The sequence below is a fragment of the Leptinotarsa decemlineata genome, unplaced genomic scaffold (genome assembly GCF_025532065.1).
Source record: "Leptinotarsa decemlineata unplaced genomic scaffold, Ldec_3_MD MMD2_tig00001064_RagTag_RagTag, whole genome shotgun sequence".
In the NCBI taxonomy this organism is placed as follows: Eukaryota; Metazoa; Arthropoda; class Insecta; order Coleoptera; family Chrysomelidae; genus Leptinotarsa; species Leptinotarsa decemlineata.
In genome coordinates this window covers 6,961,067-6,984,800 of record NW_027412558.1, presented here as the reverse complement: position 1 = coordinate 6,984,800, position 23,734 = coordinate 6,961,067, and the positions used below count along the sequence as shown (strand labels likewise).

Genomic DNA, 23,734 nt, shown 5'->3' with positions numbered 1-23,734 from the left:
TATATATATATATTACTTATTACATTGATGCCAGCTAAGTGGGATTTCACGAGGATTTCTCGGTTAAGAAATCAAATTCCATAATTCAGACTTTTTTTTTTAATACTTGAAATACTTGAAAAAAAATAATGACAAAAAAATATAGAAATGAGTGATTTGGAGAACGGTATTTTCTGAAAGAAGCAAAATATTGTGACCTGAAATAAAAAAAAAAAACTATTTCAGACCTGAACCTAACCATATCATTTTTACAGTATGTTCGCTGGATGTTCTCGGGCAATTTCAGGAATAAATTTGGAAATTCTTGAGCCACAAGCCTTCATCGATGAGCCAACTACCCCTTTTCCTCTTGTCGATTTTCCCGTAATCACAGAAAATTATCCTGACTACATCGACGATGAGAATATTTCGAAAATATTAACCAAAGTAAGTCCCTAAATATTTGTTCACGATACCATTCAATCATTGGTAAGGTTAGAAACTGGATAATTTGGAATATAAGATCGATATTTTGACCTCACTTTGGTTCAACCGGAAGTGGACGAAACAATTTTGAATAAAACTGAATATTTTCCAAATCATTCAATGGGATATGAAATTTCCTTTCCAACAGTATAACACCATAATTTTGTACCTATTTACATTATTTACTGATAAACTATCATTTCATGACTGTCATTTTTATCGCTGTCAATTTTATCGTTGTTCGCAGGATAAGTTTTATCGTGTGAAACTTGGTTTCGACGGACTAGTTTTCAATTTTTTCATCATTTCACTGTTCTGATGGAAGTAATCGAAAGAAAAATAATACGATGAGGGACTAGTTATATTTCGGGAACTGGCAACACTTGCAACGTTTTGATGTGCTATTTGCTTTGTTTGCAGTGAGTTAATAAAATCAATTTAACCATAAAATTGAAAGTTTATGAGAAGGATTTTGTTGGATTATTTTTCACAACTTTAGACGTGAATATCTCAACAAGAATATGTCGATGAACTCAGTTATTTGTATGGCGATAAAGCACCATCAAAAACCACAGTATATCGCTGGTATAGTGAATTCAATCGTGGTTGTAGTTCGGTCGCCGACAAATTGCGTGAATTTTGGTTGTTGTGCCACAAAGCATCGATTAGGTGTGTGATCTGATAATGTAAATTCGTCATGTGACATATTGTGAGATAAAGGTTTCCTTGCACATTAGTTCTACTTCTAGTCTAATCAACAAATTCAAAAACATGAAAAATAGAGAAAAAGGTCCTAAAAATATGATCGATAGCTCATTCGATTCGGAATCAACTCCAGAAAAATGTTTTTGGAGGATTCTGGTGCAGGTAAAAAATTGCAATTGTTATCAACAAAATAAGATTGAAAAAAAAATAGTATTTAGTTTTTCGTTATAATTACTCAAAAAATATTGATATTTAAGCAATTTTGAAAAAAGCTCGTTGAAGAGGAGGAAATTTCCGTTTAAAAGTCCTGAATCCTGAAACTCTATCTCCATTATTTATAATTTTAATTTGACGTTGAAAATAGGGTTCTGCGCGGTTGTTACGGCATGCACGCGCTGCCGCTAAAGAGAGTTCATCAAAAGAAATTTTTTTATAACATAAAATGTCATTTTAAAAATTTGAAAAAAATCTAGTATCTTAACACTTGAATGAATCGAGTCCCGTAGAAAAAAGTTTCATCACAATTTTTCAAAAAGTTATTCAATTGTTAACTAACAAATTTTTCCCAATCTCCGTTGGCATAAATAATGGGATAAAAGGTATAAATAATTGGCCTATAAATTTTAAACTTTATTTTTTTGTTATTAATTGTTCATTAATTTGTTAATTATGATTTTTTAAAACTATTGCAAAATGAAATATCTAAAAATTGTTGATAATTTTTTTTCAAGTTGATATTCAACTATGTCTGTTTTCACAATGTTTTGGAATTGGCCGTGGTGGTAGTGCGCCCGACTCACGATCGGAAGGCTTTGGGTTCGATTCCCGCGTCGACCAGATATTTTTCTCGAGAGAATTTATCTGGTTGAAGCTGCAATGATTCTACAACCGTGTTAGGAATCACACGTTAGAAGGTAAGACCTCGTTAGTCCATAGCTCCCACAAATTTCTCAACTTCTGAGAGTTGTTCTTCGTATGGAGGCGACAGCTGATTGACAGAAAAACAGATTTCAAACAGATTTTTTTTAAACATTAAGCAATGGCAGTTATTAACATAGGATATGAATTTTTGTTCATTAAATTGTTTTAAACAAATAGAGAAATTGAATATTTACGGAAAAATTTTTTTTGTTATTTTGTTGTCTAGAGATAATTATGATTAAGAAAAAATCTTCATTTTAATTTTCAATTGTTTAAAATCGATTTTTTTATATTTCAATTTGAATAAATCAGTTAAGGAATAATTTTGCTTTAAAAAATCATAATACACACTTAAATAGTTTGTCGAAAAAATTTAATTTGTTATTCAATTGCTTATTAGTTTAACAATTTGTTATAAACAAATATTGACCAACGTTATATTTTTTTTCTGAAGCAGTTAAAAAATATTAAACAGCTAAATATAAAAAAGAGCCATAAAAAATTAAATTATGATAAATGAAAAAAAATGGTCCTTTTTTATATATAGCTGTTTTTTCTGCTTCAGAAAAAATATAACGTTGGTCAATATTTGTTTATAACAAATTGTTAAACTAATACATAATTAAATGACAAATAAAAAAAATATTTTGCCAAACTATTCATAAGTGTGAATTATGATTTTCAAAAGCAAAATTATTTCTTAACTAATTATTTAAACAATCGAAACATAAAAATATCGAATTCAATCAATTAAAAATTAAAATTGGGAAAACATTTTTTTAATCATAATTATCTCTAGACAACAGAAAAGCAAAAAAAATGTTTTCAAAAATATTGAATTTCTCTATTTCTCTAACAATTTAATGAACAAATTACGTAAAAAATTCATATCCTATGTTGATAACTGTCAGTGTTCAGTGTAAAAATAGACATAGCTAAATATGAATTGAAAAAAAAGTTATCATCAATTTTTAAATATTTCATTTTGCAATAGTTATAAAAAATCATAATTAACAAATTAATTGATTTTATGAACTTTTATCGCAGGATCATATGAAGTATATATATCAAAAAGGCTCCACGAAGTTCAAAATGTATAGGTCAATTATTTATACTTTTTATCCCATTATATATGTCAACGGAGATTGGGAAAAAATTTGTTAGTTAACAATTGAATAACTTTTTGAAAAATGGTGATAAAACTTTTTTTTCTACGGGACTCGATTCATTCAAGTGTTAAGAAGATACTAGATTTTTCTCAAATTTTTAAAATGACACTTTATGTTATAAAAAATTATTTCTTTTGATGAACTCTCTTTAGCGGCAGCGCGCGCATGCCGCCCGGTACCCTATTTTCAACGTCAAATTAAAATTATAAATAATAGAGATAGAGTTTCGGAAGTCAGGACTTTTTAATGGAAATTTCCTCCTCTTCAACGAGGTTTTTTCGAAATTGCTTAAATAATTATATTTTTTGAGTTATTAATGAGAATCTAAATACCATTTTTTTATCTTTTGTTAATAACAATTGCAATTTTTTACCTGCACTAAAATCCTTCAAAATAAAGGTCCTAAAAATATGAGCGATAGCTTTCCATGTTTCTGAACTTGTTGATTAGACTATTCAACACATCTGAATTTGCATGAACACTTAGTTATGAAAAAAAAAATGTTCTATTCATTGAGTATTCAAAGAAGGCTTGCTCCAAGTGATGTAAGGAAATGGTTAAAAAGTTCAACCGTGGTGCTTCAAAAGACGTTCTACTTGTTCTACATCAGTTATCAAGGCAAATATTATTGTTCATTTTTATGCTTAATTCGTGGATTCGAGCGATCTTATTATTGTATATTTATTTGTCTGCTGACTTCATTTTTGAAAAAATTGAATGAATAATTACAGAAAATTTTAATTGATCGTTCATTTTCTTAGGAAAATGGAGTACCCATATCACAATGTATGTCATATCGGATCCACTCTGCTTATTTTTGCAACATTGAGTTTCAACTTTTTTTTAGCTGACAGCTCGCGTAGGAACAATTCGTTTTTTTATCGAGTTTAGTTTGTGCGTCTTTTAAAAGTGTTTCACAGATATATTTGAATATTAATATGGTGCATTCTTGTGCTGATTTTAATTGTGCGGAAACGCTCAAGAAAACAGAAAGCGCATTGGTTTATAGATGAGTTATTTCATATAATGAGTTTAGGTTCCCAAAGGATAAAATGGGTGAAAGTATTGAAAAGAAAGAACTACAATCCTTCCACTCTTCCAAGACTAGACTAGAAATTATTTAAAAAGTGACTATAAATGAAAGGGAGAAGAAAATATTGAATTTAATGACACAGTATTTTATTCCAACTCCAAGTATTCAGAAAGTATTATCTGGAGTCAATTTCATCATATGCTCAATGGTATTACCTCAGAAGCTTTTGTTGGATCAGTTCGAGTACAATCAATTCTGTCTATACTTGACCTCATTCAACCTTCCTCTCAAGTGTTGGAAGATTCAACAGATTACCCAAGAGAGCCTATAACGCTTAAATTTAGTAGCACTAATGCATAAAATAATAGTTGTGCTAGACTTACTGTTCGCCTCTTCAATAACAGTCATCCCGGGAAAAATGTGAATGATTCGTACGTCGCCAAGTTAGTCCAAAAGTTTGTCGATACCAGATCTGTCTGTAATGTGAAACACCAGCCACGGAAACCGATCAGAAATGAAGCAGTGGAAGTCGCTGTTTTGGGACACGTTGAATTGGATCATACTCAAAGTACCCGTCAGCTTTCTGCAGCCTCAGGTGTCTCCCGTTCGTCCATAATACGGATATTAAAAGCCTATAAATTTCATCCGTGCAAAATTGAATTAGTACAGGAACTCAATGAAGATGATCGTAATAGAAGGCTGCAATTTTGTGAACAACTGAGCCAGCTACTAATTGATGATCCGCACCTATCATTCAACATGTGCTTTTCCAATGAGAGTACATTTTTTTTGAATGGAGCTGTGAATAGGCATAATTGCCGTTACTGGGATGACAGTAACCACACTTATTCCGAGAGGTCCATACCCAGTACCCTCAAAAAATCAATGTCTGGTGTGGCATATTAGGTAGTCATATCGTAGGGCCACTTTTTATTCCTTGGAATTTAACTGGTGAGGTCTACCTGAACATGCTTGAAGATACAATTGATCCTCTCATAACAGAAATTGAAAATTACCAAAATCATAATGATGATCTGCTTCATTTCCAGCAAGATGGAGCACCTCCTCACTATGTTGCTCCGGTAAGAGAGTTTTTAGATGACCGGTTTCCTGGACGGTGGATTGGAAGGAGAGGCCCCATCGAATGGCCTGCCAGGTCACCTGATTTATCGCCTTTAGACTCTTTCCTTTGGAGACACTTGAAAAATAAATGTTTTGCTACGCAGCCCGAGTCCATAGAAGATCTTCGCCAACGAATTACAGCAGAGTGCAGAAGTATAACACCTGATATGCTACAGAATGTTAGGAATAGATTTGAACAAAATCTGTATTATTGTATGAAAGCAAATGGGTCACATTTTCAGCACTTGCTGAAGTAGGATTCTACTAAGTCAATTACACATTTCAAAGTACTGGGTTGTAGTTGAGTACTGGGTTGTAGTTGTTTTTCTTCATAATACCTACATGTTTGAGTGAAATACAACAAATTAGGTATCATTGGAAAGATAATTTTGTGCCCTTTCAAATGATGTATTATTCGACCTCACTTTCTATTTGAAATTTTAGGATTTTTACTCACCCTCGCTAGAGGATTGAAGGTACAGGTAGAAAAATACATCTAAAATGTGTCCCCTTCAAAAGCAAAATTGACCTGTCCGAGCATTTTTGCGTTAAGTTACAAGAAAAGGAGAAAAGCAAGGTGCTTACTTTTCGTTGTACCACTCTGTTTGTGTTAGGTCCAAGACTTTTCATCCCATGTAGTATTATTGTCCAAAATATTATTTCTGAGATGAAAAGACGGGTAGCCCAATGATTCGTTCCATAAACTTAGTTGTTATATACATTAATGTTTTTTGAGATCATGGTTGATTGATTGAATCAATCAGTATTTGTGTTATTTCTAGTTCCATATTTTTTTCAGTATGAAACTGCCAGCGAAAACTTGGTCTACCAGTGCTACATAAACTCGAAAACTGTGGCTATATCCATGATAAACTGGGAAGGAACCAGATTTGTTACCACTGACAATTACGAAATCACAGCTACAAAAAAATGGGGATCTGAAATTCCATATATTCTTATATCGTCTCGAAGTGTGGACTTGCTAGCTTCAGAAGATTTCGTGGAATACGAGGAATCCGATGTGTATGTTTTAGTAAGTGATAGATATGTTTTGCATCAATTTATCCATTTATTTTTTTTTTATTTAAAATATCGTTTCAGTTGTGTACAATGACCAAAAACCCCTACTGGTGGATTTTGAAAGAAAGAATTCCAACCACAATAGCAATGTTAACTTTCGCCCTCGAAGAAAAAGTTATTTCCAACTTTGTTGAACCATTCTCAATATCATTCAAAAACAATGCCAACAAGAGTGTACTGTTATTACATACAAGCAGAACGCCCAGCAAAGCAAATTCTTCACTGGCTTCGGAAATTTATGATTTCGAACGAATCACAATGTTTCGGATAGACGTCTTCAGGAAACAAGGATATATCATTGAGTTTGAGGAGCTGACAGCGAATGATAGTTTCAAGGTGAGTATGAGATTGAAAAACTATATAAAATGTACCTCAACCTTTTTTTCCTTAAGGTTCATGTTTCTGATTTCATGAAACCCACTCCCAAGGAATTCCAAAATAAATCAAAATTGATCACTCAGGACAATAACATACTTTTTATTCCACATGACAATGATTTCGATGTTTGGCATTATTTATGTGTTTTGCCTGCATCAGAGGTGAGTTTTTTGGAAAATATTGAGCCTTGTCGCTTGAAACCACTTTTGAATTGTAGAATCAACAAAATCTGGAGTTCAAGTTCAGAGTATACACGATGTCTTGTTACCAGTGGGTAGCATCAGTTAGAAATTGGGAGTTTGCTTGTGGGGTAAGTAATATTAATTCAACTCAGAGTTTACTGATAGTGGTGTTCAACAAGTGATGATGAAAATAATCTATGAAAGAAACATAATTCAATGGAACGCCGTTTTACTTTTTATTTCCACAAATATTCATTACTCAATTTATTCAACTAACAATTTATTTGTTTGAATTAAATTGATTCATGCATTTGTTCCATACATTAAAAACGATTGTTCGCAAAATTTGTTCTATTTTAAATGGCCCTTGATTTAAAAGGTTACATGAATTAATTTGTTTGATGAAAAGTTGCCAACAGTTATAATATAGATTCATTGTTTGAAATTTTTAGAAGTAAATGTTTGTCAGATATACTTTTTTTTGTAACTATCGAATAATTTACTACAAATTCTGTGAAACATGAATAAACTTGTTTGTTGATAATTATAGTTACATGAATTGAAACGTTTGTTGATAATTTTAATTAGGCACTAGCGTCCGTAGCCACTCTGTTGTCACAGCCACCGTGGATACCGATTTGAGATACAAACTCCTATGGAGGTGCATCATTTTTCGGGTGCTTACGTCGACTTGTCCTCCCACCGTTGCTTCAAACGAGTAGAGTAAGTTCGAAACGGCAGCAACTTCGTTTCGATGACCAAATATGTCGTAGTATGTGCTGGTACTTGCCGCGGACAGAGTTTTCCACTGCTGTTAACTCTTGCGAGTGGCATTGTTCAACCCCGAGGTAGATATACGTTTCTCCGACATCCAGATGGTGCAGGATGATTCCATCTACTAGCTGCACAACCTCTTCGTGATCCCCGCATCGTCCTCTTTCAAGATGGACGGTTGCACATTTATCTATCCCGAATTTCATAACAATAGCATGCGTCAATTCTTTCACCACCCTCAAAGACTAATCAGGATCTTTTTTTCCGAAGGCATGAAGTTTAAACTGGGGGTACCACAGTTATACCCTCGAGTACTTCTGAGCGCAACGGATAATGGCAATAGTGACATGCAGAAAAAAAGGGACTGATGAGTCGCCCTGAAAGACACCTCTTCTGAGAGTAACCCACCCTTTTTGGACTCTAGCCTAACCAGAGTTTATGGTGAAGCGAGTTCGCCAGAGTGGTAAAAGTTGTTCAAGGTATCTCACTATTTTGTCGTGTATCGCGAAGCATCTGAGCAAATGACTCGCGGTAATCGATCCAGGCCATATAGAGGTTACGCTTATACTGCATCGAGTCCTGCGTTATACATGTATCGATGAATAGGTAGATACATGTATTGTATACAGCGACTCGTCTCTTCGACCCTTTCTGCTAATATATCCGTTCAAACACTCGGTCGACTGCGATGAATATTTTGAGGATGACAATGGTTCGCTACTCGAAAAACCAGGCTTGGGTTCAAAACTCTTGTCATGCGGCGGTGGGTGCTTGGTAATTTTTTCTATCAGTAAGTATTCAGCTCATCTGGGCCTGAAGCAGCAAAGTTCTTGGAACCTACAAGGGCTCTTTGAAAGTAATTCGGGCTGTGCTAGGGCCAAAGTGTCTAAGCGCTAGGGCTGGGATGTCTGAATTGAGTGGATGTGTGTGTCCTTCCAAAAGGATTCCATCTGATCAGCGGTCGACGGATTTTCCACAACACGCGGAGTCTCTTGAAATAAGCAAGAACATTTCGCTCTAAATCTGAAGTTTTTCGTGATACTTCTCGCTCGCCTCACTAGTGACTTCTTTGCAGCAACTAGCATTCGTATCCTATCAAGGCAGTGCTGTTTGGTGGTGAGCAGCACGCCGTGACTCAAAGTGTGATGAATACATCGTAGTTTGGCGGCTATTCGCCGCACTGCGGGCGAATAGCCGCCAATACGATACGGATACGAGACACGTGTTGTCTCGTCAATGTGATTTGTGTACCCACCGTTAAAACTTCCAAACCGCACGGCAGGGATTCGTTCCTTCCGATTCGGAAAGATATTGAACGTCGCTATACACGGCGGTTTCAATTTGCCAAATGTCAGCATCTTCTGTAAGAACATCATGAAGCTCTGCATTCAAAAAAGCCATTTCTTGTGGCTTCAGGGGCCTAATCCTGTGAAGCGCCCTGTGTGTTTCAATCAACTCCACGATGGCACGATGCGAGTTCCCTCTCCGGCCGTGGCAATAGGTGGTAGAACTGTCACTTTCACCACTTCGTTTGCAGACGGAGGAGGAGTTATATAGCCCTGCAACCGAAGATGAGATGAGAAATACCTAAGGTTTGGCTCACTACTCTCGTAGCAATGCATTAGGCTATCTCTTAGCTCATGCGTCCACTCAAAACGTCCGTTGTTATTGCCAGAATCGTCATCGGTAGGCATATCATCGTTATAATAGGCCCCACCACCTTGCCTTTGACCCCACCGAGCGGGTCTAATGTAGGGGCACCTTCCTTGATTACCAGAAACCAAGTTTTAGGTGTACCTGGTGGTTAGCCTTGTAGACCCACGGCCTGAACGGTAGTTGTGTTCTCTTTCGGCTGCGTCTGGGCTGCTGGTACGGTTTTGCACCAGTTGCTTGTGTGAGCGGTGGTACAACTCACCAAAGGGCTCAGTTGTTAGTGGCTATCAGTGTTTACTTTTTTATTATCATTATTATTATACATTTTTCATTTCACCCAATATTTATTGAACGACTAGATTTCAGATTCAAACATTTCTACATTGTAATATAACGCATTTTGCATAATTCCTTCTGAATTTTAATGCATATCAGTTTTTCAAAGAGTTTTCATCCTGACCAGTAAAGTATAAATGATGATAGTTATGTGGAAAATCCTCGCGTATTAAAAAGTGATACACATATACAATACAATGATTCATTTGTCATTATTTTTCAGTCAGACGAAACTTCTACTTTTGAGCGATTCGAGTGTCTCTGTTACCATTCATCAGTTCTATGTGGAAGAATAAAAAACAACAATATCAGAGAGGAAAAATCAAGAATACTTATGAATGAATTGGAGTTGCAGACGACTGTGATTATTTTCATTTCTGTAGCGGTGGCGTTTTTTCTTTATTGTGTCCTACTGATCTACGTAACTTTAACGACCAAAAAGGTGGGTTTCTAGTTTTGCACTACGAGTAAACCAGTTAGACTGGTGTCACCAGTCTGGTGGACGGACAGACTGGTGGACACTTGTCTTACTGATGAAGCTACCGTGTAGCAAAAAACGTCTTTTTGTGAAAATGCTGTATTAATGGGTCAGCGTTTTCACAATTCAATTCCATAATTGTTGGTAGTGATTCAATAAACTATAAAAAACTTTTGGAATCTCAAAAAATAGAACTGATAAATAATAATAATAATAATAATACGTCTTTATTCACCATAAAAATACAAATGGAATAGACAAAAATAAAATAGAACAGAATACAGGAACAATAACAAAAACAAAGAAAAAAAAACTTCCAGTATATGGTGAATAGGCGGAGTATCAGCCAAGGCTGTTTTTCAACTCAACCTGGGAGAATCTATAGATGAATAATATGAACACAAGTCGAGTTAACAATATCAAAAAATTTTAGTTATTGCTTTACTTTAGAAAATTCATTTTAGAAATGCCAAGGTCGGGAACAGGCAAGAGGCTAATGAGATAAATAAGTCTTCAGTCTTTTTTTAAAGTTTACGATGGTGTATGATCGAAATTCGCAGGGTAGTTGATTGTAATATTTGGGTGCATTATACGAGAAGCAGCGGGTGAAGATGGAAGATTTGTGTTTGGGGATGACTAGAACTGAACTGTTCCTTGTAGTAAAGCTGTTAATCGTAGAGAATGTTTTAAGCTTCTTCAGTAAGTAATCAGGTTGTCGAGTTATCAAAACTTTATGTGTGTTGGTAAGAAGGTATAGAGTTCTAAGTTTCCCAACATTTAACCATCCTGATTCTTGCATTGCTGGGGATATATGGTCATATTTCCGAATACCGAACGAGAAACGTAGACAGCTATTCTGAATACGCTGTAGTCGGAGAGTATCCGATTGTTTCAAAGCAGGTTCATAAATACTATCGCAATAGGAAATTTTTGACATAATCAGAGACTCGCATAGTCTGAGTTTTAAGTTTGTGTTGAGCAAATCACGATTAGGAAAAAGCTGTCTGAGAACGTTATAAGAAGATTGGTTCAGATAGCTGACATGTTTAGTAAAGCGGAGATCCAGATCAAACCACAATCCTAAATTTTTTATCTCGTCCACGGAGGGAAGTATATCGTTTTCGATGCGAACTTGAAAGGTAGAGTTGGTAAGCTCTCTGTTCTTCTTAGCTCCGAACATCATTATTGCGGATTTGTCTGAATTGAGCTTGAGCTTATGGGCAGTAGAATTGTCAAAGATGGCTTGGAGATCGTTATTAATATGCGACAGAGCAGATGTAGACTCGCCTGGCGAAAAAGAGAAATATAACTGCATGTCGTCTGCATAGTGATGTATATTGCATTTTTTCACGGACAGATAAAAGTCACAAATATACAAGCTAAAAAGCAAGGGCCCAAGGATAGATCCTTGTGGCACTCCCTTCAATACCGGCAGAGCATCTGAAATAACTTCATCCACAACAACTCTTTGAGTACGATTCTTCAGATAGTTTTCTAAGAAAGACACTGCTTTCCGAGAAAAACCGAAGTAGACAAGTTTGTCACACAATATCACATGATCTAGAGTGTCAAATGCCTTGCTGTAATCTAGGAGTATTGAACAGGTCAAATTTTGTTCATCTGCAGCTTGGAAAATATCGTCAGTAATTGACAGAAGAGCCGTGGTGGTACTATGCTGAGGTCTGAATCCTGATTGTACAGATGTTATAATATGATTTTCATTGACGTACTCATTAATCTGATTTTTCAGAATCGATTCCACTACTTTAGAGAGATGCATATTATACTAATTATTGTACTCTCATCCTACAATCATTTTGTGTAGGTTAGGTTAGGTTAGGTCCAAAGTGAGTGGGTCTATTAGACCCTCCACCGCAACCCATAAGAGTTTATTGTGGCTCACACCTATTCACACTCGACCAAATAAACCCAGCTTCTCAACGAAGCCGATTAGTTTGTAACGTGAGTGGAATTTCAGGTCAGATGGTGAGACTACGGCTCTGCCGAACTCTAAAAACCTGACGCGATCTCCAGCGGGGCAGGCACAAAGTATATGCTCTGATGTTTCATCGTTAATGAGTCGAGGTGCCAGATTCCCACCTGGATACCCGCGACAACCTTTCCATATGAGGGTTTTTGCACGTCAGCTACACCTGAAGATGCCTTAAATTCAACCGTGCAGGGCTTTTTCGCCTCTGGTTTTGGTAATCATTACTTGAGCGCAAACGTTTGCTAACCTGCTCATGGGGGGTTTGTTCGTCCACCTGAGACAGATTCTCCGTACACCGCTCACGAATTTGGTGCAAGGCGGTTTTATAAGGTACCCCGCTCTTGAGGAAACGACTCAGTCGTTTCCTGGCTGTACTACCAAAACTTTTTTTTAGGTTTAGTTTTTGGAATCATCAATTTTTGAAAGCCAAATGACTCATTAGATATGAACACACTGTGAAAATTGAAAAATATTACTGTTTCATACATATAATGACGAATAAATCAGAAATATCAAATATGAAATAGAGAAAAACAGTAGCAGATGAGATAAGATAAGCTTTACTGTCTAAAATTTTACATTTTGTCGACAAAGTTCATAGTTCAATCAATTCCGTTTATAATACATTTGTGGTATGTGAATTTAAAACTATTAACATCATCTTATACTTAAAACATTCACATTTTGGTATAGAGGGTCACAAGGTAAGAATTAACGAACAATTTCGTAGTATGTACATATTAAAAATCAAACTTTTGGAAGTTATTCGTTACAACAATCGATGATAACTTTTGGGGTTGGCGCAATGGTAACATTGGTTGAGAATTACATGGACTGCATCATACAAAAAATTCAAAATAATCCACCGATAGGTACCCGAATTCCATGAGGATTTTGCGGGATCCTTTGAACAATTGGGGTAGTTTTTTTGACCTCCTGGAAAATTACTATTTCTGTAGTTGGTAGGTTTACAAATTCATTTGATCATTCATTTATTTATTCATATACTGTTCTACAGGTTACATCCAACTACAGATCAGGGATATAAGTCAAATCACAATACAATACAATTACAATAAGTTATAAGATAAAAACAATACAAATAGAATTAGCTGAAGTGGGAAAACCTACTCTCAGAGATGGAACAGAAAAAATATTGAGCTGACAACTTACAGAATTGCATTTGACACATAAGTTATGCAGAGGTGAACGTTTCAGAATATTTGTACGTGGCGTTGGCAGATAAAAATAATTAACCACTCTAGAGGTTGGTCTAGGTACATAGAAATTAAGTGTTTGCAGAATATGTTGGCCAATAATTAAATTATTATTCAGTTTAAAAAAAAAAATTGTGGAGTGACAATCACGACGGCATCTCAAGCTATTCATAGCATGTCTAGCCAACAATGCATCATGGGGAAATCCAATTGGTGGATAGATATTATCTGAACTATAGGAGAGAAGTTTTAGGAAACGACGTTGTACCGACTCAACTTTCTCTGTATACAACTAATGAGATGAATTCCAGATTATGGATGCATATTCTAATTTTGATCTGACGAAAGCATAATATAGAGTTTTCGATATAGATGGATACAAGAAATCTCTGGGGATTCGTGCAATAAATCCATACATTCTGTTTGCAGTAGACAGAATGGCTTCAATGTGTGGACTTGAAGCCATTGAATATAACATACTGACGCCTGTCACTGGAGTATGATATAAAAAGTTGGATCAGGGTCAGAGAAAAGTCGTACCTGTACAATTTCGATAGCAGTAATCCGTGATCAAGTCTGTCTAACACCTTTGAGAAATCCGTATATATGACATCAGTTTGGGATATCCTATCAATGGTTTCAGAAATATATTGGGTTACATTGAAAAGGTTGGTGATTGTCGAGCGACCTTTCATAAAACCATGTTGAAGTGGTGTAATTTAATTGCTCAAATGAGGATATAACCTGCTATGACGATTTCAAACACTTTGGCGAAGTTGCATATTGTTGATATGGGTCTATAATTACCGTCACCAAACTTGTTCCCTTTTTTATAAATTGGCCGAACTTTAGATAATTTCCATAGATCTGAGATGGTACTAGTTTTGATGCAGATATTTATCAATATTGTCAAAGGACGAGCCAAAACATATGCACAATCTCTGACAATCAGTGCAGGGATGATGTCGGGACCTTTTCGGTTTTATCTATTTCAAAGCAGCCAACACTTCATTTTCTTCGAAGTAATGAATATTCAAGACTTGTGAATATGGATGGTCAACGCTCAATTCGGTTGGATAGCTGGTGATATATGATTTTGAGAAAATATCAGCAAAGTTATCAAGAATATCTATGGGAGTATCTAAAGATTGTCCTTCGTAGGACATTCTGTCCGAAATGCTGGTAGAACCTTTTTTGTTATTTATATATGCCCAAAATTTATTTGGATTGTCTTTGATGTTCTGTTCAGCGGATTTGACAAATTTTTTGTACGCCATCGATAAACGTTTTTTATGTTAATTCTGGATAACTTTACTTCGGACTGTTAATATTCTTTGTTTGACTTGTGTTTTCTTGTTCTAGTGAATCTCACCATTTTTTAGATTTGTATTTTCACTTCATAGTTCCTAGTTGATATTTGTAGGGATAATACTGGTAATACAATACAATGCTTGAAGCATTTCATTACTTTCATCAGTCTTCAACTTTTCTTTCATTGGATTTTATGAGATTAATTTTCAATATCATCTGGAGTTTTATTAACATGTAGAAAGAAGCATAGACCAGAAAATTTGAGCTGTCAATTTTATGTTATAGAGTTGCATTATTATTCCTTATTTGGCAGATTTCTGAGAAGAGTATATACTTCCTGAGCGACATACCTAGTTCCTATCGATTTGGATATCTTATTATTGTGAAAACTGGAAATAAATCTGATGCAGGAACGACATCAAATGTTATCATTAAATTATATGGATTGAGTGCAGAAAGTAAGGTAAAGCAATAGCCGGAGAATTGAAAATAAGTCTTCTTGGGAAAGCAAGGTTTTGGCTTTCTACTTCCCCGTCTTGATATAAAAACATGTGGGAATCTTCCAAAGAAAGGAAGGAAGCAATGATTTTAAAAGAGTAATTCCTCACAAAGATGTGTAGATCATGCAAAAAGTAACTTTCAGACACAAATACTCTTATATGAACATTGAATTATACAAAAAGCATTTTTCTTCATTCAGTTCGCATTGCAAACATTCATCAGATATCATTCACAGGATTCCTACACAATATAGTTGATGAAAGAGGTGAAATTTCACTTACATGGAACACTGTCATCCACACTGATAGACATCCGATTTTTCACTCTTTGATTCGAGAAGGTTTTTTCTTTCAGTTTGTGTCTAAAAATTACTTTTTTGCATGATTTACATATCTTTGTAAAGAATTACTTATTTAAAATTGATAATTTCCTTCCTTTCTGTGGAAGATTCTCAGATGTTTTTGTATCCCACACTAGAATCCGTAATGCCGGAAATTACTTTTCGACAACGTCTAGTCAAGCGAATTTTGAAACAGCTCAATATCAACAAGGCGTCTGGTCCTGATGAAGTGCCCGTCATCGTACTTGGAAAGTGTGGAAATGAACTCACACCAATATTTTGCAGACTTCTCAACCTGTCTTACAAGGAAGAGGCTTTTCCTTCTTGTTGGAAGATTGCTCGCCTTCAGCCTGTTCCCAAAAAGGTCGAAAAAAATATTTTCTTTAGACCACTCGCCATAAACCACCATATCCTTGAATATCTAGAAGGCTTTAACATTTTGAGCGATCATCGATATCGGCTTTCGGAAACAAAGATCGTATGTCAACCATATTCGGAATAATGCAATCGAGAAACATGGAGAGTCAAGAGCTATTTCATCAGTTGTCTAAATATAATATAAATTGATTTGAAATTCTTGAAAAAATATTAAAAAGATTAACCGACGATAATAATTTTATTTGAACAAAAAAACTGAAATTACAAAGATATAACATAAAACCAAACCACAACCAAAAAATAAAAATTGAAATATTAATAGAAGCTGAAAATTAAAAATTATTATTAACAAAAATGAAAAATAAAAATTAAAATTAAAAGATTTCAAACCAAGTTATGTCACGACGTTTCGATTGTTAGTATCCACAATCGTCTTCGGGTGATAACTGGAATTATCCCTCCGAGATCCGACTATTTATAGAGCATTCGAGTGCTTTCACCTATCCCCTCTTCTCTCTCCCCGCTTCATTGGTTTTTAGCGGGAGATGACCGTTTGGCGGGAGTTGGTCGTTTTTCGTTTGATTAGATGTTTCCATATATTACGTATCTCTACGCTAGCTTGACTAAATGCGTTATTGGACAACATACATGCGGCTTCTTTGAATTTTCTCCTAAACCATTGTTCCTCTTTGTGGATGATTTCAGCTTGAACCCACTTGATATTATGTTGATGAGCCGAAACATGCTCTGCTATTCCGGATTTGCTGGTTTCTCCTCGCTGTGTGTGTTTCTTGTGCTCAGCAATGCGAACTTTCAATGGCCTCTTAGTTTCACCTATGTATGTTTCTCCGCACTCGCAGGGTATCCGGTATATGCAATTCTTGGAATCGCAGTCCACGTTTGGTGGCCTGGTTTTCGTGAGGCTGCTACGGATAAGCAGGATCAACTGATCAGTTTCGACGTGGAAATTTCAGTTTTTTTTCAAATAAAATTATTATATTCGGTTGATCTTTTTAATATTGTTTCAGGAATTTCAAATCAATTTATATTATATTAGACAATGGAAGTCTGAACTGATGAAATACACCACGAAACATTGTCAACTACCTTCAAACAGTCAAGTGCTGTTGCGCTTTATATTTCTAAGGCCTTTGACCGTGTGTGGTGGCGTGAGAGTTTGCTGGCCAAACTTCGATACTATGGCTTGTCGGATCATTTTTGATTATGGCTTTCCAGCTTCCTGAGAAAACATTTCCTGCAAGTGGCTATCTCTCGAATACTTTAACGATCAACGCTGGTGTTCTCCAGGGATCCATATTGTCACCAACCCTCTTTTTATTGCATATTAACGACTTATTGGAGAAAACGAAGAATTCAACATACTGCTTTTCAGACGACAGCACACATCTCTCGTCACTCCATTTGGATTCCAGCTCATTGGCTGCGGATGCACATCTTTGGATGCTCTAAAAAGCTCAAATCTGACCTTATTTGGAGTATTGTTCTGGTGTATGGATTTTCGTTCCTAAACATACCCTGAAGCTATTAAATTGCATCCAGAAACACGAGCATCTCTTGCAACCTTAATAGTCTGGAACAAGTACAAACCTAAAATGTGAAGTTGGAAGGACAGGTAGTTGAACGACAGGTAGTTAAACGAACCAGGGTGCCAAATTCAAAATTCAACACTGAAGATTATAGGGGTTGTTAGACTCATGAATCCGAGAGTGGAGACCTACATGTAAGTCGCCACTCTCTAAGAACGTTTTTCCAAATGGCTTCAATCGCCAGCGATTCAAGTCCATTGTGAATCGCTACTTACGCACAGGCATCGTTCTTAGAGCGCCTTAAAGATTTTCCTGTAGTGCTTGTGTTTTGTCCTTAAATAAAGAAAAGATGATGGTGTAGAAAGCCAAACCATTCCTTTCCCAAAAACTCAACCTCTTCTAAAGACACCCCTTTCAATTAAAAAATAAATCCTTCTGCGGAAATATATTTCAGGAACATGTTCTGAACTTTCCCGATCCAGAAAAAAGGATTCTACAACAGAATCAGGAAGATTGGTTCTTTTTGGCAACTGAATTTTACTTGGGAGATATTGATAGAATTGAAATTTGGTTCGATTCCTTGGGTTTCAGACCTTCGTGGTAAGAGGCTTAATAGTTTTCATTCGTCATTTTTCTAATGCACGAAAGAATATAAAATATTGATTCTATTATTGAACATTTACTCAATCGCGACAAACGTTCATTAGTGCTTGCAAGAAATAATCGTGCAATTATTTATGTTATCGATCTCTTCTAGGTACTGCTCAGAGATAGAAGTTGTCGACTTGCAAATGAACAAATATTGGTGGTTCAATATTAAATTCAGATTTGAGATATGCGATAAGGAAAATTATTATTTTTCTGCTACCCCAGAGAGGCAATCAGTTAGAAAGACGAATCCAAGATTTTTTCTGAACAAAATCTCATTGCACGGATGTCATATGTGGAATATATTTCGGTAAGTTGATAATGAAAACGCTGGGACAAATGATTTTTTCGCCTTGTACGAGTCAGATAACAACCAATCATCGTAGAAAGGTCCAAAACAAGCGCTGTTCCTGAACACCAGGACAGAAACACTCTTTTAGACGCGTATTTCACCAACCAATTTGGCGTCTTTAGGTGATGAATATTGTTAAATTATTGATGGAACTATGTTATAAATTTTTGTGTTTAACATATAACTTCATGAGAAAAATTTTAATGTGGTACCTAAATTAAGTTACTTGTTGACTCAAAATAACAACGACATTATATCTCAATCTATTTTATAAAACAATGGACTCCATATCTTCGAGTTCATTTCGATGATATTGATCGTGGAATGATCGTGTATTCACGATCATTTAACATCCTCTGTTATAACAATCGATGTTCTAACATCCACTTTCTGGGAAGTATTAACATGGATCAAACAAATTCATCTTCAGAAAAATACATTGGAATCGTACGATGTGTACAAAACGGAATTAAATTGAATTTAATCAAAGATAAATTCGTATGATTTCTTCTGATAGAGTCTAAAATAAATATATTCATATACAATACGATATAATGTATGTATAAGGTGTATATGAAAACGTGCGGCATTGTGGAAACAAAATTGATGGCTTTTGCATCACGATAATGCAGCTGCTCACTCGTCATTGCTTATTCAAAATTTTTTGGTCGAAAACAATACCGTTATCATGCCTCAGCCACCGTATCTACCAGACTTGGCCCCCTGTGACTTTTTCCGGTTCCCGAAATTGAACAGATCCATGAAAAGGCAGCGTTTTACGACGAATCGCTGAGAGAGCTCGAGCGCATACTAGATATGCCCTCACATAGGTGAATATTTTTCTTTGAAATGGACAACTTTGGGAAAATACGTTTTGTTATGGTAGCGATACCTTTTTCTGACATCTGTATCAGTGATTGTTACAAACATTGTATGTTTCTTGAGTTAATAAGTAGTTACTATATTCGAAGTAAACGATATTGTGCACATTTAAAGGTGGCGGCACTCTGAAAGACCAAAAAACCAATACGGCGGTTCGTATTGGATAATTTTCACTAATCGAGTTTTATGATTGGCTGAAGAGTTATAAAATTGAATTTGAAGTCATGTTACGGTGAAGAATAGAAATCCGGAATGCAGAGATGGTTATCGCCGTCGTGTTCAGTTCAGAGACTGATCGCGATTTGAATGTTGAAATTCGATATTGGTGCAGTTATAATTACTTGAAATTTTTGTTATCTGTTTAAAATGTGGCATCCTTGAACAAGTACCAAAATGAATGAAGTGTGTGTATTTTCTATAATGTTATCCAATTTGGTACTGAAGAGCCTTAGGGCAAGTGTCTTAAGGCGAAACATCGGTGTATCCCAGTGAGGATGACAGTGTTCTATGTAAGTGCAATTTGTTACTATTCATTTAAAGTAGAACTCATGTGAATGATATCTGATTTTTATTTCACAACGAATGTTTGAAATACAAACTGAATAGAGAAAAGTATCTTCTGTATAATTCAGTGTTCATATAGAAGTATTTGTTTCGATAGAATTTTTTTCTTTCGTATAATTCAATGTCTATATGAAAGTAGCTGTTTCAGGAGGACTTTCTTTCAGTTTGTGTCTGAAAGTTACATCTACACATCCATGTATAGAGTTACTTCCTTCCTTTCTTTGGAAGATTTCCTCATCCTTCTTTTTTTTGTATCAAGATGGAATAGTAGAAAGCCAAAAACTTTCCTTCCCAAAAAGTACCAATAGTAATAACAAGTGTGATAACAACGCAGATTTTTTCCAATGTAGTGATTCTAATAGCGATGGTGAACAATGCGAAAAAGAGATACCAGCGAATGAGATTCGGATGCATTTGAATATTGAAACACGAAGAGTATGTTTCAATGTATATAAGAATCTCAAGTTTGGTTTCGAGGGAAACAAACTCACGACACAGTTACGAAAGGGTGGACTGATGGTTCGAGAATGTCTACGCCTAACATGGCTGCAAACAAAGGATCGCCACTAAGCATTGTGCATTGCGGAGGAAGTAAATGATGGGTTCCGAATTCTTTGAAATTATGTGGAAAAAATCTTGAGGACTGTAATGTTGACTATCATAAGAACATGAAAGCTAATATTTTCGAGAAATGCTTTGAAAACATATTGATCCCAAATTTGACAACGCTTCCTATCATTCGCGACAGCTCATCAAAGTACGGAATAAAAATTCGAGGAAAGATGAAATACAAAGGTTTCAATGGATAACAATTTGTATTTTAAAGATCACTAGGTATACCAAAAACCAACTGCTTGAAGTTTTACAGACAAAAACATTTGAAAAATTGTATGCCTTTGAGAGTATTGCTGAAAAGTATGTACACACAATACTGAGACTTTCCCCCTATTTTTGTGTTTTCAATCCCATCGAGTTGATTTGGGAAAAATTGAAACGAAGCCTCAGGTTTAAAAATAATTTTCCAAAATTTGATAAGAAGGTAATATAGCATATTAAAGATGAAATATAAGTATTTTCAATTATCACCCTGTTATTTGAATCCCTACTTTCCCACTCACCTATATAAACGAAATATTCATTATATTATTATATGCATTCTTATTATACATTATATAGTTATTGTGATTCTTATAGAATCAGAAATGATTATTGAATATCGAAATTAGTTACCTCCCTAACTATATTATTGAAGGGGGAGGGTGGGAAGGTAGGTTACACTATATCGTTTACGTTAACTATATTATATATTTTCTTAAATTGAAGAAAATTTCTATATCGAACGTGAACTCATATTTGAATTTTCTGAAACAAGTTTGCAAGTTTAAGTAGCCATTTTTTGTATAGGTTCTTCTAGAAAGGAAACTATTTGATTAGGCTGGATCTTTTCCCATCTAATTTCATCTACTATACTATAATCCCAAAATAGTAGGCACTAAATTCTCAGAAATAACGTTTTTGCCTCAATATGTCTCTTGCAATGGCGTAAGAATATAATAGTAAATAGATAAGATATAAGATGATAATGAAATATAAATAGAATCACAACCTTGACAACAATGTTTTCGTTTCAATGCAATAATATTCCTTAGAATTCAGTGTCTACTATTATGGATTTGTACTACACTCACTTTCTTCAATAAATCAAACAGCGGCAGCGGCAGCACTTTTTACCTCATTAGGTGATTCTCCTGTCACTGAATTGTTACATTTCTTTCTATAGGTTCGGTGTTTCTGAGCCGGTCAATGAAAAGAGTGTTTAACTTTGGCATCAACGTTGGTTTTAGTAACATCGGTTGTTTGGTCATTGTTTTCTAGTGACTAATATTTGTAGTAAACCCTTTGCAAAAGGCGTTGTTATATATTGCTATTTTGCACTATGGATTAAAAGATGTGAAGAAATAATTTCTCAATTGTAGATTGGTAATAGAAGTGAAAGTAATTCAAAGACCTGATAATGATATTTTCATTTTAAGCGACGATGAAGATGCCATTTCAAGAACCAAGAGACTAACAATGATGCTGTCTATTTTCATGACTACATACACCGTAATTATGTTTTTGTATGATATTCCGAAACTACAAAATAGTGACAGTTTGGGTCAGTATTCTGAGTATGGTTTCAACGTACAGTTATTATGGACTACATGTTGGGGTTTTGCGATAACAGTCCTGATACATATGCCTATTGTACACTTCTTCAGGTAAGAAATCACTTTCATGTATAGGTCTCTTCAGAAATTGTAATCATGAAATATTGATGAATGAATTGTTCCTTACCATCAAAGTGAGTGTAAGTAATTTGTTTTGAAGTTATACTCCTTTTGTCGCGTTAGGGATAAAATAACGAGAGTGAATTTTTACGATGCCACCGCACATCGTAACGAAACTCCAACCCTGAAGTTAGCTTCTTCTTCTTTAATTTATATGGTCGTGCTTCTTAGTCGAAAGCATTTGGCCAGACTCTTCCTGTCTTTAGTGAACAGAAGCTTCGTTCGGGGATGCAGCTGTCTTACTTGAGGCAATGTTCTCATTCACATTTTCTTTTTTTAAAATACTTAATTTTTTAATTGGGGGCTGCCAGTCCTCTCAATATAACTTTCACTAATAACACATTATTGCACTGACGATCTCGTCAAATCTGTCAACATCCAGCCTAGATACTTGCGTAGGGGGCCGCCAGTCTTCTCAAAATGTCTTTCACTTTAATATTCATTCGAAATTGAATCTTTTTTTGAAACACCTCACTTTTGAGCTCCACTCCAACCACGACATCCACGTGACTTTTTGAGGACGGTCGTTATTGGCACAACCATCCTCTGTCGAAGAAGATGTCCCTGAAGTTAGCTAGTCAACATTTTAGTTTTTCAAAAAAGCTATCAAAAAAATAAAAGTTAGGAGATTCACGTATGTTTGCGTGAAAACTGGCAAATGGATATTCATTAATGTTTTTGAGCCTACCACACGTACTTTATATCAAAAATGAATATATATATATATATATATATATATATATATATATATATATATATATATATATATATATATATATATATATATATATATATATATATATATATATATATATATATGTTTTGAATGATGCAACTAATTTTCCTTTATTTTCAGTATTTTATATCTTCTATTAATTATCTGCGAGCGCTGCGACAGCTGGCCGTACTGTCATCTAGGCACTCCTCAAACTGAACTTGTCATCCTGTCGTCTGCCTCTTTATACGGTCCGAATACGGTCCGAACGTCTCAACTCAGGTATTTCAGGTACTTTAGGTAAATTTGCCTGTATTTGTACTGCATCAGGTACTATTCTTTGTGTTAGATCTTCTCTAGGAAGGTGTATGGTTTTGTTTAATATATTGAATGTGAGGTCTGGTTGTGTTTTGATTTGTACTTGTTTCTCGATGAGTGATTTATGCGGATTTCATCTCCTTCGTGCAAAGTATGTAAAAATTTGACTTTGAACGCATGCATTTTATGCCTCTTTGAACACCTCCATATTTTACTGCGGCTCATATTGAGTTGAAGCGATAAGTTTCTCAAACTAATTCTAGCATCAGCTTGATGCGCCGCCAATATCGTATCATCATCAATATGATGTTTTACGATTTTTCTGTCCTTTGTTACTTGGCCGGT

General features: G+C 35.2%; 1 protein-coding gene across 5 annotated transcripts in view; it reads left to right on the top strand.

Annotated features, from left to right (window-relative positions):
- Positions 1-23,734, top strand: part of LOC111518244 (polycystin-1-like protein 2) — a 94,047-nt gene that overhangs the window by 37,190 nt on the left and 33,123 nt on the right. For 4 of the 5 annotated variants that reach the window (XM_074175599.1, XM_023174641.2, XM_074175597.1 and 1 more), the window contains 10 exons: positions 255-426; positions 6,215-6,448; positions 6,517-6,831; positions 6,888-7,034; positions 7,091-7,183; positions 10,042-10,260; positions 15,128-15,277; positions 18,035-18,180; positions 18,338-18,538; positions 22,060-22,287. In XM_074175599.1, coding sequence (XP_074031700.1) covers positions 255-426; positions 6,215-6,448; positions 6,517-6,831; positions 6,888-7,034; positions 7,091-7,183; positions 10,042-10,260; positions 15,128-15,277; positions 18,035-18,180; positions 18,338-18,538; positions 22,060-22,287 — 1,905 coding nt within the window. The remainder of the gene's footprint in view (positions 1-254; positions 427-6,214; positions 6,449-6,516; positions 6,832-6,887; positions 7,035-7,090; positions 7,184-10,041; positions 10,261-15,127; positions 15,278-18,034; positions 18,181-18,337; positions 18,539-22,059; positions 22,288-23,734) is intronic. The other variant, XM_074175598.1, reaches the window with a different exon arrangement.